General features: G+C 40.0%; 1 protein-coding gene across 2 annotated transcripts in view; it reads right to left on the bottom strand.

Moving 5' to 3' along the window:
• Positions 1-14,869, bottom strand: part of LOC115055219 (GDNF family receptor alpha-1-like) — a 96,330-nt gene that overhangs the window by 76,863 nt on the left and 4,598 nt on the right. The window contains exon 4 of one of the 2 annotated variants that reach the window (XM_029520833.1): positions 5,109-5,264. The exons of the other annotated variant lie outside the window; for it this stretch is intronic. Coding sequence (XP_029376693.1) covers positions 5,109-5,264 — 156 coding nt within the window. The remainder of the gene's footprint in view (positions 1-5,108; positions 5,265-14,869) is intronic. 2 annotated transcript variants of the gene reach the window in all.

The following is a 14,869-nucleotide window of genomic DNA, read 5'->3' as shown; positions in this document are numbered from 1 at the left end:
AAATGCTTGGAGACGTTATATCATTTGGACATTTTCCTTAATTATAGTATTTTTATGTTTCAGGTGCTTTGTCACAAAACTGTCAAATGACAGTCATATTTAACAGCAGGACAGACTGGACCAAACTCCCAAATAGAAAATAACAAAATACAATAAAAACAAATAAATCTCTTGATTGAAAACATCAATTTCGTGGGAGGTATTGCTGTATTACTGTATAGTGTATATTCCAAAATTGAAGTTATTACCCATCTCCAGTTCAAAGACTAGGCATCACGATAAAAACATTACCTTGGTGTATTATGCATAAAATAACATTCCCTCTTCAGAGTTATTAATTGCAGCAACGTACGACCCTACATTGATTACTACTACTACTACTACTGTCACAAAAAATACAACCACGGCTTCAAGCCCTAACCCTTTTTTCTCTTGCATTCTGTTCTCTTAAACTGTCAGCCTCAGAACTGCAGAACTAAACCACTTTTTCTGAAGTGTTTTCTTACAAAAGAAAATGTTTCACATCCTTCATTGAAAAGCTGATATATTCTTGGCTTGAGAGACAATTTGGAAAAAAACCTGCCCGAAAAACAAAAAGCCCAGAGTGAAGCTGTTCTCCAGCAGGTCTGATTTCTCTGTGACACAAAGCTGCTCTCTATGAGTGAAATTCAGAGAAAAAATTGGTTAAGTTAAACAATTTAATTGTTACTTTTGTTACAATAAAAAAAAAAAAAAATAGGCGAATTGTTTGTCAGGGTGCCTTTCATCAGAATACTTCTTCAGTCATAATCTTTGATGTTTTATGGCAGAGCTGATGGTCTCTCATGGGTAACTTTCCCAGCTGGTTTTCCTGTGGCAACATGTACGTTTGCTCTTTCTGTTTTATGAAATTAAGTCCCATGGTATTTTGTCTTTGTGGAATTGAAAATCCCTGTCAATCTTGGTTTCTGGCTGTAGTACTCCAACCGGAACTCTACCAAAAAGTTAAAATTTTAATGATGTGTAATCTGTTTGCAGGGGAAGAGTTTACATAGTTTGGTATAAAGATAGATGTCCAGGCGTTCTTTGATTAGATCTCAGTCCACAAAGAAATGCTCAGAGTCTGTATTCAGAAACCGACCCTTAAAAAACAGTTTTCAGGACTTCTGGGACAAAACAGTCACTGACCTCAGCCATGCCACGAACACTGACCTATCATCCAACTTATAAAGATTTGATTTTTGTGACTGTTTACCTGAAATCCACTATATCAATATTATATACTCAGAAAACAGCCTCAGATAGCTTCAGGTCCCCTCTTCTGTTTGGCTGACTTATCTGTTTTAACTCCAGCTCCAGAGAGAAGCCTGAGAGAGGAGATGAAATACTATAACATAAATTGTTTTTGGTCCTTAGAACCAAAATTATATCTTCCGATGGGCATCAACACCAGAGAGTATATATGTGGGACCTTTAAATCAAGGAAAAAAAGTCAGAAAACTATTATTACAATAAAAATAAAAAAAATAAAAATGCGATGAAACTGGCTGTTTGACTTAAACGCATCAAACCTATGCTTTATAGCTGAAACAAGTGATACTCATAAATGTTAGTGAAGACCAGTTCATAAAGTCCATTTATTTCCTATTTTCAAATCCTCACTGTGGCGCCCTAAACAGCAATTATTACCTGGAGCGATTAATCTTTTGAAATGACAATTTTGGAGAAACAGTATTTACTGTTAAGCCCTGGGCAGCATCCGTATTCCTGTCAGAGAACAGAGGAATTGAGGTTTTTAATTAATCTGAACACCAGCATCCCAGAGGACACACTCAAATACAGACTTTCTCTCTTTTTCTCTGAGAAACACACACATACCCATGCACACTCACACACACACACACCCCAGACTCTAGCAGGAACATTTAGGCGTGACAAGCAGAGAGTGGCAGTGACATCTCAACCTTTCCAGAAATGTCTCCCTGAGACAGTCTGTCAAAATAAAAGTATATAAAGAGAGGGATGAAGCATCATTGATCATCACAAAATACTCCAGCTGCACTACACAGTGAGGGAGCACACATCTACATTTATCATCCTAAATATACGCTGACCTTTATAAGTCAAGCACCAACTTCAAAGGAAAAAAAGAGAAAGAAAACAAATACATTATCTACACATACATGATGTTGTGTTTTCTTTTTGGAGCATATTTTCATATCAGCATGACCAGTGGCAAAGTAAACAAGATTTCATTTTGGTGCACGATGGTATTTCATTGCAGCTTTTCACCTACAATGTCTTATTTTTATATAACAAAGGTTATTTTCCAAGCTCAAACTGAGGTATGAGAAAAAAAATCTGAATAAAAGAGCAACAGTATCAGACAGCCCTGGGCTCTCAGCTGTTGCTATTTTATTCATATATATATATATATATATATTTTTTTTTTTTTTTGCACAGTGGGAGTATGTAACAATAAAGGTAAAGAGAAGTAAAAGTAAAATAAACAGTAAAAAAGTAGAAACCGGTACTGTTTATTTAAAAATTCCATTACCCTCTATCACATCCTTTCTTCCGCGACAAAACCAACTTTTACCCTCATTTCCATTCAAGTGTTTACTTCCCAAAGTGAAAATGTGCATTAAAAGCAGGTGTATGGAAATGTTCCTAATGAAATCAAGAGACCACGCATTCTGCCCCTCTGATGTTGCTCAGATGCTCAGATGTCAGAACACACAGCAGTCGCATGATTCAACCTCACAGCATTGTTAGTGTAATCCTCCCTTCCACAAGACTTGCAGCAGAAAAAACGTGTGTGGTTGCCAGTGAAACTGCATTTTTAGGTTTACTTCTTTAGTCAGTTGTTTGCAAACATGTTGTTCCATTATATATGCATAGATATAAATGATATGTACATATATACACAGAATGTGTGTGTGTATGTGTGTGATTGTGTTTATCTGTGCCTATACATTTGTACTTGAGAAACCCTAATATCTTTGCTAACTTCTACTAACCTGAACCTATAGGAGTGTGGGGGAATTTCCTTAGGTTTATAAACTTGTATTATTTCGTTAGGTTTGCGAAAAAGATGGCGGTTTGGCTTACAATAAGTACTTCCTTGATATTTGGCTATCTGTGACAGAGCGGCTCCTACTATGACGATGGCAAGTGCACACACACGCTTCCCAGCTGCCACTACATTCACACTCTCCTCCTCCGTCATCCCTCTTCCCTTTCCCATTTTCTTAGCGCAACCAAGGGTGCGCACTTGGTAGTTCTACCTCTATTCATGCATACGCTCACACCGTCATTATAGCACTCACCCTGTGAAAGTTTGTTGCACTGTCATCCTGCTGTCTCCCACCGTTTGGGTTTGGTTGGCAAAACAGGGTAACCTTCTGCTCTGTTAAATAGTCTGTTGCGCATGCCCATGTGACTTGCTTAAAATGAACTTTGATGTAAATGCCTTATGTAGGTAAAAAGGGGAACATCCATGTTAATGTGAATAATTTTTTTTACATCTATTTGATGTTTAGAATTATTTAAATAATGTATATGTTCAGAAAATGTTCTGATTCATTTTTTTGGATATCAGTCTGATCTTTGTTACAGAGAAGGTAACGTCTGTTGGATCGCTAGCCTGTGTACTGGTTTGCTTGTTTTGTTTTGTTTTGTTTTTTTCACTCCCCCCTGTGAGAGGTATTTTTGAGTTGTTTGACATCAGTTTTGTCAATATCGTGTTTGTCCCCTTTTTGTTTCCACACTTTTGTAAATATCACTGTTTTGCACTTTGGGAGGTTGGCATAATAAATTACACCATCAACCTACTTTTCCGACTACGCCTGTGTTTTCCCAGTTTTTTGAGCAGTTTGAAATGAAACCCTGCGACACTATCTTTGTTGTCATGGTTACAAACAACGTCATCATCAAATTTTCACAGAAGCTCAATCACCAATCTCCTGTATCATAATCCTGTGTTTTGATAAATTCCAACCTCCTCCAGACTTGGACTTCAATGCTCTATAGACTACAACACTATAATAACCAGCTGACAGACAACCTGTTAGCTCGTTTTTTACGGGACAGTCACATCTTTGCAGCTCTGAAGACTCTACCGGAATACAACTTGCCTGTGTGTGTGTGTGTGTGTGTGTGTGTGTGCGCGTGCACACACTGGCTGGCTATGTACACAGAAACTGAAATTATGCAATTGTAAACTGATGAACAAATTAACGCAAAAGCACAAGCAAGTTAACTTTTCAGCAGGCTGTGAAATATTTCCTGTGCCCAATCACAGCCAGCAATAAGCTGTTTTTGGCCATAAAACTAATGTAGCAGTCACAGACATTGACTGCCCTCTAAAATGGAAATTCATAAGCCAAAATGCCACAGGGGGAATATCAAAATATGACATATCCTCTTCTTCTTCCATTTCACCCCCTCTCTTCTGTCTCTCTCTGCCTTCCCACTGCATTCCACCATATCTTCTCCAGGGTTTTTCAAAAGAGCATCTGCTATAGAAAGCCTTCAGAAGGACATGTCAGCCCTCCCTGAAACAGCTGACTAAGCAGACAAATGGACAGGCAGGCCATCCCACTGACACCTCTCTCAGATGTGTCCCACAGGAACGCAAAACCTATAACTAGCTTAATCTGATACCAAGTCAGTGTGAACTTTACAGTTGTAGTAATCTCAGCCACAAGCACCTTTAGAGCAGATGTGCTAAACTAGTCTCAAACTATTGCACCATTATTTCAAACCCCATAAACTAAATGGACATACTGTGAACTACAAATCTAAAAGTTAACACTTTTAGTTTTGCTGCAGTTCAGATGTGGTGCAGTCTGTGCAGATGTAATCTAAACCAGCTGCAGTAAACAGCCTAAAACATGTAGGTTCGTCGGTACTGTATAAAGAGATGATTTTTGATGAACCACAAAGCAAGAAGTTGAAAGTCTATAAAGACAAAAATTCAGATAATTGTGATGTCATAAGATCAGCATCAACCTGCTGTTAGGGAATTAAGAGAAAGTAAAGGAAGAGAAATGTGAAGACCTGGAACATGTTCGACTTTATGTAAAGAGAACATCCAAGATTCAATACATGGACACAAAACTCATTACCCAGTATGGCCCAATTGGGATGAGCTCTCCTGTTCCTACTGGGATCCTGAAGTTCAGTAAAGGAGGGGCTCCCTCTGCCCAGAGCAGGCGCTCGACCCTGGGCAACCCCTCTGCCTGGAGCTGAAGTTGCCGATCCGCTCCAAGGTTCCCCACTCTCTGTAAGAGATGCGCTTCATTCAGCACCACAGCCATCAGGGATCATCGGGGGTTCACAAAGGTTCACAGGGAGGGCAAGACTCCACATGATCATAGGTCAAAAGGAGGAGGGGTAAAACAAGAACCGGAAAGACAGCCGTCAGATCATTCAGCTGAAGGGCAAAACGTCACATACTGGGTGTTTTCCAGGTTGGACAAAGGTAAAGGCAGGAACACACAGGAGTAGGGTTTCTAATGAGTTTATTAAAAGGAGGAAGTGTTGGATCAGTTCAGGATGCAACAGAAGAGACCAGGAAAGAGGAGCTGTTGTCTGTTATATCGCTGAAGTATAGTTCTTATCTGCAGCAGACAGATGACAATCAGAAAGTAACAAATGGTCCAGATGTCCTGCTTGGCAGATCAGCATGAGCTCCACCACTGACATTGTTTCATACCGCTGCTCTTTTCTGTATGTTCCCTTTAGCTCAAACACAACTGTGTGTGTGAGAGCTGGAAGTACGAATAAAAAGCACAGGTGCTAAGACCAGTTTGGGCAGTGTTTCCATGGATTACCCATTGACAAACTGCACATTTGGTGTGGTGAGGGATCGCTACTCAGCCCACTTATGTGTGAAGAGAGTCTACACACAACCGCATCGATCGAACATCATACTCGACTCACATGAAACAAGCCCAGAATAGAAGCATCTGAAGCTGCCTGGCAAATGGGGGGCACGCAGTTATAGATTTTTAGTTTGGCGGACGGCTGTGGATGAAACAAATGCAAATGTATGTATCAATGCCCTCATTTAACATCTCTGAGAGCAAAGACTGGCACAGAGCAAGCACTCAGCTGGATGCTGTGAGTGTGTGTGAGTGTGTGTGTGTGTGTGTGTCTGTGGGTGCCAGGGATGCATGCAGTCTTGCATGTGCGTGTATGTGTGTGTTTGCATGAGTGAGTGTGTGTGGATGCATGCTTGTTGTTGGTGTACTGTATTTGTACATGTGTGTGAAGGGCTGCGCTTGCTTTTCAGGGATGCTGCTGTTCTGTGATCAGACACAAATGGAGAAGAGAAAGAGTGTGAAAGTGAGAGCAAGAAAGAGAGAGGGCGATGAAGCTATTATCCTCCAGAAAAGAGTTTGTTCATCAGAGACACTGCTTTAATTGGACGCACAGTGGCTATTGACAAACATCCTTACACAGGACAGAGTGTAAATTCCAATCGACCAGTTAGGACCTTCAAAGGATGTTAGGCTGGAAAAGGAAATTTACATTGCTATGGTGCCACTAAGAAGCACTTGATTCCTGCAAAAAAAAAAAAAAAAAATCCCGAGGGACAGGAAAAGAGGTCGTTTCCCAAAAACATAAGAACCAAGACCACTGGCAAGCTTTGCTTGATTATCACACTCTCTTTAACCACATTTTCATGCATCAGTAACCGTTTACAATGGAAGTTACAATGTACTAAGCATAAATCCAACAATTACATTGTTACATAATCAAGACTTGGATCTATAAGGAGGTAAAAAGAAGTAAATACAAAAACCAATGCTGCTGTTAATACTATCCCTGTTCAAGCCTGACATTGAAATGTGTCTTTTTTTGGATTTACACAATATCTACAATACAACAAGTCTTCGGCAAAAGAGGTCTAATAGAGAGTTGGAGTAAGAATGTGAGATTTTAACACTTTCTAGCAGCGGAAGAAGAACATAACTCTACAAATCCACTTGTGTGGAAGAAAGACAGAGTACAGCTCAGTACAGTCCGGTTTGCTTTGATAGAGTATGAAATTCTATTAAGACATGACAAAAGCCCTGACATTTGGAGCGGAGGGAAGTTAATCCTGTGGGTTGACTGTGTGCAGTTGAGGGCTTAGAGCAGCAGTTTAGCACAAAGCTGCTGCTCTGATGCACCTGCCACTGGTCAGCCGCGGTCTCATCCAGCTGAGCAAAACACAACGTTATTATGACATGTTGAAAGTAACAACGCCATACTAAAAAAATCCTCTCCTCATTGTTGATTCCAATGTGGTTATTAGCCACATTTAAACAGATATGAGAAGGTTAATCAAGTGTGCAAACAAGCTGATGTAGGTTTAAAAGAACGTCTCTGGGGATTAGCAGGTCAAAATATGCTCAGAGGTCTAGAAACTGGGCTGTGCTTGGGGAAAAGTGAATAACTTTGTTTAATGTAGATACAATAGTTAAGAACAGGTCTGCGAGCCAGCCAGAAGGGAGGATGTGATTCTCTCCTGTGGAAGGCTGCTTTCTGAGTGATCAAATAAAAATATAGCAGATTTCGGGTAAACACTCAGACGGACCAAATCCTTCAAGTTTGGATGATGGTTCCAAGTAGGTGGGGTATGTGGTATGGCTGAGGGCAGCGTCCCAGAAGTCCTGATAGCTGGTTTTAAGTTGTGAACATTTCTCTGTCAAGTCAGACCTTTGATACTTTCACTGTAGTAATATAGAACCTAGACTGGATCTATCGTCAAAGACCACATGGACACATGGACTTTTTGGGGTAAAACTGGGTTTGAAAAGGGTTTTTGCTGTGTTTTTGCACAAAAGCAAGAAGATTTATATATACAGCATACAGTATTTTGAGAGGAATTTAAATATACAATACTACACTACATATTATTTCTGCTCTCCAATATTTGCCTGTGATTTCCAAACTGCTTGTGTGCACATATCCATGTATAACTGCCTGTGCGAGGGTCTGCAACTGTGTATGTGAAAAGTTAATTGTCCATATTTGCATGCAGTATAAAGCAGCAGTGGGAGGCAGACCTGGCACATGTTCACTCCCGTTGATTTAAGCTGTCAACTGGATTTATTAACAATGATGAATAACCCCCTCCACTTCACATCCAATCAAAGACCGCTCAGAGGGACTCAAATCTGGTCACCTTTAAATAAATGCTTTCCTTGGCCAATGGAGTGCTGGCCAATGATTAGACTGGCAACCTGATTATATGGCTGCTGTTAGAATAATTCTACCAATGGCCCACAGCTGGATCAGTCATTTTTGAAACACTGTGGTGTATTAAATGGCCAGCTGACATGTAAGTATAATGAGAAGGATAATTTTTTTTCTTGGAATGAGGAGATATATGAGCAAATAGTAAAACAGTGAGACATGGGATATAAAAGTGTTCTTTGGTAGTTGGTTTAAGGATGCAGATTAAATCTGATCTAGGTTCACTCCCTGCTGAATAATACAGTACAGTTTTACAATGAAAGATGACAGCTACCACTGATTCAGAATATTTTTTCTTCCACAATGGATTAGAATATTCTCCCAAAGAATGTCAAGCGCTTTAAATTTACCGAACAATATTCTTCATACATCACTTACAATCTCTGGATAGTTCACATTACTCCACGTTCTATGCTGGAAATCAGCTGTACAGATGTGAGACAAGGGCAGTGAAAACACAAATCCCCAACAGGCTGTGTCCTTCTCTCAGGACACAGGAGTGGCCTTCAGCCTGGAACTGTACACCTCAAATCTTGCTAAAGGATAAAATCTTTTGATCCAAGCCTGAACGGAAGAGCTTGCACGAAAAAGAAGAAGGGAACAGAGTAAGAAGAGGGAAATCAATAGATTCTTGTAGACACAGCTTCAAGTTCCAAATCTAACACAGCCCTGTATTGATTAGGCTCCATACGAGACAAGGCACTGGGACAGGGATGTCGGCAGTGGATTTGGGAGTCATTAAGATAACAAACCCCTGCTCAGGGGATAGGAGGGTGAAATCTACAGGGGATATGACCAACAGTAGTTGTGGACTTGGACAACAGAAGAATGGAGGGAGGGAGTAAAATGCGGTCAAAAAAGACAACACTCAAAGGCAACTTAGCTGCCCTTACTGCAGGCAAAGAAGAATTAACTGAAAGAAGCAACTGAAAACAAAGTGCGACACATATAGAAGAAGGTTTATCATGACTCAACTGTATTCAAGATTTAAGATTATTATGCAAATATTCAAATAATTATCTATTTAATAATAAGATAATATCCTTTAACCATGTTTAGCTTGTTCACGGAAGACCTTTTTCAGATATTGTGTTGGGTTGATGCATTTCTGTATTTCTGTCCTGGATGCAGCAGCACATTAGTGCTCACTCTGCTGAGGCACTACATTGAGTGTCGGCCACCTGCGTTTTGGCAGGATTCAAAATTCTTTACACAGTCATTTTTTTAATATATGTAAAATGTACAAAAATAGACTTGAGTCATAAAAAAGTCCTCTGGGTCATGTTTTAGAGGAAATACCATGAGTGAAATATGAGCTGTGGATTGACAGATTGAATGAATAGGAAGGATTTGTTTTGTCAAAGGCTAATACATGAAAAATGTTGCTAAAATGCTTTTCAGTTGCGTGGACATGCCACCTGACAGCTAATGTTAAAATAAGTTGATGTTTTGTGTCTAAGTTCACAGGCAGAAGTGAAGAATAATGAATTTGCATATCACAAAATGTATGAAAGAGCAAAGCTATCTGGATAAAACTGTCTGGAAAAGCATCCAATTTAAATTCAACATTAATGTTGCTGTGAGTCAGACTGGTAGAACAGCACATCTTGTCTGTGACTGACATGCAGAAAAAAACCATGGGTTTTAATGATGAAGCTTCAATGAAATGAGCTTCAGGTAATTGAATCATTTCGCTTAGTGAGATGAAAGAGTAGTTTTCTGGGAAATGATGCTAAAGGGTACACTGATGAGGGCATGACTGTGATGCCAAAAAAACTAAACACAACCAGGAAACTCATGACGTGATCATTTGCACTTCTTATTTCTAGAAGAACAGATTTGTCATATTTGACAGCTTTCGCTCTACTCCAGTCACTTCCGACCCTTCTGATAATGTGAACAGTTAAGTTATACTCACTCCGAAATCAACCTTAGTAAGATAAGCACAAAATCTGCTTGGGAGTAAAATGTGTAGGTGGGGTTTATATCTGCAACAAATACATCTGACCAAATAACTGAAGCCATGAAATGACAGAAAAGAAGAAGTATGCTCAGTCAACCAACTCTGGATATATAAAGGCAGAAGAAAAAAGTTAAGAGACCAGCCAGGAAAGTCTCTCCAAAAGATACAGCACGGTGAATGATGTTTCTACCTCTGCAATCTTCTGCGTTCGCTCGCTGACTCAATCCCGCATTCACATGAACAAATGCACACACGCAGACGTACACACAAACATAGGAGGGGAAGGAGATAGCAGCAGACACGCTTATCTCTGAGCACTGGCAGCTCATGATGAGAGTGACTTCCTCTGCAGCCAATGGTTGAGTGGTGCTGACAGCCTCTCAAGCCTGCATGTCAGCACAGATGTATCGGAAAGAACTTGCCTTGGCTTGACGGATGGGGCCACGTTCGCACAGATGTTTTCATACTCGCAACAAGTGAATATATGTACATATTACTGTGAAAGTTGAATTCAGTGGTGGGAGGGAGGAGGACAAGACGTGTTTGAAGTCTTGACACATGGAACAGACACAGACACATTGAGCTTTGGCGTATTGGGGCTTATGGAATTGTGAGTGGGTGATATCCAGAGAGATGCAGCAGCAGCCAAATAGCAGGAGGACAGAGCTTAAGGAGAGAGTTTAAGCAAAACAGACATCAATACACAGCCATGAGGAGGAAAATTCATTACAAGCCAGGGAACACAGTTTCTGATTGTAGCATAGCTGTCTGTAAAAAAATAAAAATAAAAAGAAGTTAGTTGGAGTTGTCCTTCAAATGCAAGGTGAGGGGAAGAAAGAGAGCAAACAGTAGTTTCAGAAAAGTACTGCCCACCTCAATTGCTATATTATAGCTTTAAAACTGGCAAACAACTGTAAAAGGTTAGTCCGCAGGCCGGAGTGAAAATAATAGCACAAGCTCATCTCTGTGTATAGGTTGCACCTCCTGGAATCTGTGATGTTATTATCCATTTTCATCCACTCACTCCGTCATTTGACAGACACAGCTGCTGCATTTACGTCAAGTAAATTTTTGGCTACCACCCAGACTATCAATTATGGTTCCTGTCACTTTTGTGACCCTTGCTCAATTACCTCTCATCGTACTTGCACGACCCGTCAATTGGCTCATCCAGTCTTATCAGCAAATAGAGCAATCGGTGTGCACACTAATCTTTGGAACAGTGTGCCAAACTGTTTCTTGTTACCCACTCCTCGGATGCAGTGCATCATACTTCAGATGCGGTATTCTTTTTCTGCAGGGATTAAAAATGTGAGGTCCCAATGATCCAGAGAGCCCAAAAAGTAATGCATCTTAGAAATTCAAAATGTTAAAAACAAGATGACGCAAAGGTGGAAAAGAACAAGAAGTCGATGTAGAGAAGGAAAGACGAATAACCTGTGGAGAAAATGTTTTGAAAGGATCAAAAAAGTACCATGAGCCGATTACATAAACACAAAACTGGCCAGGCGGTGCATTCGCCCATTTCCTACACCGCTTTGATTTTCCAGCGGCCAAGGCCAAACGAAGTGGCAGTAATTCTAAATCGACTTGAATCTGAGAATAATGTTCTCTGTTTCTGTGTGGCTCTTTCCTGCATGGATCACTAACTCATAAACATGGGTGACTGGTTAAGAGAAAGGATGCCATTTCATCTAAACTCTCCTTTCTCTAAGCTTGCATGAAATCATTTGGGACGGTGAAAAATTATTGTTTTTCTCCTCAGTGTGATGTCTAATTTTTGTTTGCTGGTTTTCAAGCTGGCGCAGAGAGTTTATGCATGCACCAACCCTAACACACATGTTCCACAAATAAGGAGCCCAGAAGAACTCACTGAGCCCTTAAACTGTCAAAATAGGTTGAGCTACTATAGACAGAAAAAGATAAAGGGGATATTTCGTTGGAGGAGGATCTGTAGGAAAGCAATCAACAGCCTGGTTTAAAATGGAATGGAAAACATGAAAAAACACATACTATTTTATGTCTCTATGTTTTAATTTACTATCTGTGCACAGTCTGGGCAGCATGGCGGAGTAGTGGTTAGCACTGTCGCCTCACAATAAGAAGGTGGCGAGTTTGGTTCCCGGCCTGGGTCTTTCATGTTCTCTCTGTGTCTGCATGGGTTTCCTCTCACCATCCAAAGATCATCATGTCGAGGTTGACTAGTGGCTCTAAATTGTCCATAGGTCTGAGTGTGAGTGGTTGTTTATTTCTGTCTGTCTCTGTTTGTTGGCCCTCGGATGGACTGACAATCTGTTCAGGGTGTACCCTGCCCTTATTCAGTGTGAGCTGGGATTGGGTCCAGCACTCCCAGTGACCCGGAAATGGAAAAGCAGTGGTAGATGGATGGATCTGTGCACAGTTCATGTTGAAAGTTTCCCATTTAAAGCTGCCATTAAAGGAATGAATATGTGATGGCCAATGCAGCTTTTAAGAAGAAATATGCGTTTTCCCAATTACTATATCATTCATATTGCCATCTGAATAACGGCTATATCCTAGTAAATAAAGCTGCTTTTATTTTTCTCGATAAAGATAAATTGTGTCAAAACAAACATTAAATGTGGTGTGGCGCAATGAAGAAGCCCAGACCTACAAGCATGTTCCTTTGACATCAAATAAAAAGCTTATATGTCAGTATTTTTAAATTGCAATTTTTTATCTCGTATTTTTTTAAAGAGGGCAAAATTAAAAATTATTCCTGCTGACTAACAATAGCCCAGATAGTCATAATATGACTTTTATTTATTTATTTCCCCACATATAATTCTTGTTTGTATTAAGGAAATATATATATATATATATATATTATTATGATTACTGTGGCCGAAGCTGAAAAATCCAAAGTTCCCATTAGTTGACGTATGTGTGATGCATGTTTGGAAAGGAAGCACAGTAGACATCATCTACACAATCTGAGTGACTAGTTCTATAACTTCCCAACAGGTATGGCTATCATGACACATATGATGGACCACGAAAAACACAGAAAATTACACATTCTATATTCTGTTTGGAGTTCATTGACAAAACTACAGTCAGCTCACATTCTTGAAGGTGCTGCCGTTCTCTCCACAAATATAGGCCTCCGCCACCACTTTATTCCTCCTAAACCTTCCGATCAAATATCAAAATAAGACATTTAGAGTATTGTGCTACCAGCATTTGGCTACAGTATATAGAGTCATTTTGCACAGATTTGTGTGAGATTTATATCTCTAGCACCACTGAGGAATTAACCATTGGAGTCTGCTGATCCACTGCGACATCAGCTACTGTTTTTATGGTGCAGAGAAGTGAGATGCTCACACTTGACTGTTACTCACTGGACTCGGGCCCAGAGGTAAAGTGAATCTGCCCTAGGTAAGGCTAAATGAATTCACTGGCAGTGCTAGGTGGTGTGTGCGAATCTACTTCCTAGAATGTTATATTTTATTTCTAACAAACTAAATCAAATTGAGTTAGTCATCTAAGCTTTCTCATTTCAGGTTTTCTATCTCTTTTATCTAATCTGTTTAAATGTTTCGTAAATAATTAATTAGTCCCTTTCAGAGATTCTGGGTAACTAATAACTGGAGATGCATTTAATGATTTTCAGTAAATCCTGCAATAACAAATATATTCTGTTCAGCCAAACCTACATATCTCGCTAATGAAATCAGACTGACAACTATGGACGTGCCATTGGGAACAGGTGTTCAGGGAACAGCGGTGTTGCGTTTGAGTATCTGTGCATCTGTGCTCTCCATGTATGGGTGTCACTCGACATTAATGTCATAGGGTGAAACATGGAACTACAAGACTACCACAGTGGGCTATTGTTCCTGTCGTCTGGATCACTGGAGTCATTTGCCTTACCCAGACAACCAGATCACAGACGCAACATGCTGACCTGAATCCCGAGTGCTTCGCAGCTGGCTGTCTGGAAACTTGAATATATAATTGAATATATTACTTCTAAATTTCAGTGTGAAATGTGAGGTACATAAGATGCATTTAGAAGAAATGTGCAGTTGAGAAGACTTGAGAAACTAGAAAATGTTCAGAGGAATACAGAAAGAGAGCAAGAAGAAAACAACTGCTGCTCTCTAATAACACACCTACTTTAAATATAAAGTTCTGTGTGAAACAGGACCTATATTTGCATAACATGATAATGTGTAGATTTTTTTTTTTATTTTGGCCCCATTTTTATTTTGGCCTTTTTTGTACATTTCTTCTTCTCACCCTTACCCTTACATCGTCAGGCTAGACCTGAGGAGTGAAAGACACAGAGCTGTCAGACTGATCAAAAACACACTCCAACCGCCAATCATTTCTGCCTTTGTCCTTTTCCTGTTACCTTGGCCTTTACTTCCCACAGAAATTCTAGAGGAGGCAAAATGATCTCATGCTCTCTGTTTACTGCCCGTCCTCGTTGCCATACCATGCTAGTCGCTGATTAACCCTGACCCCTGCAGCCTCCCTTCTAACCCCTCCACTCCCTGCTCATGTTCTGGGATTTTTTCTAATGCTAGGAAGCTATTCTACTTCTTCCTTAATCCCTTTCTGCAGGACCCCCTCAGTTCTGTTATACACATTATTGCAACACCCTCAATCCCAGTAAGTCACTTTAAGATGCACTCAGGGTTTGGAGAA

Source organism: Echeneis naucrates, chromosome 15 (genome assembly GCF_900963305.1).
Source record: "Echeneis naucrates chromosome 15, fEcheNa1.1, whole genome shotgun sequence".
NCBI classification, from domain to species: Eukaryota; Metazoa; Chordata; class Actinopteri; order Carangiformes; family Echeneidae; genus Echeneis; species Echeneis naucrates.
This window is presented reverse-complemented; position numbering and strand designations above follow the sequence as displayed.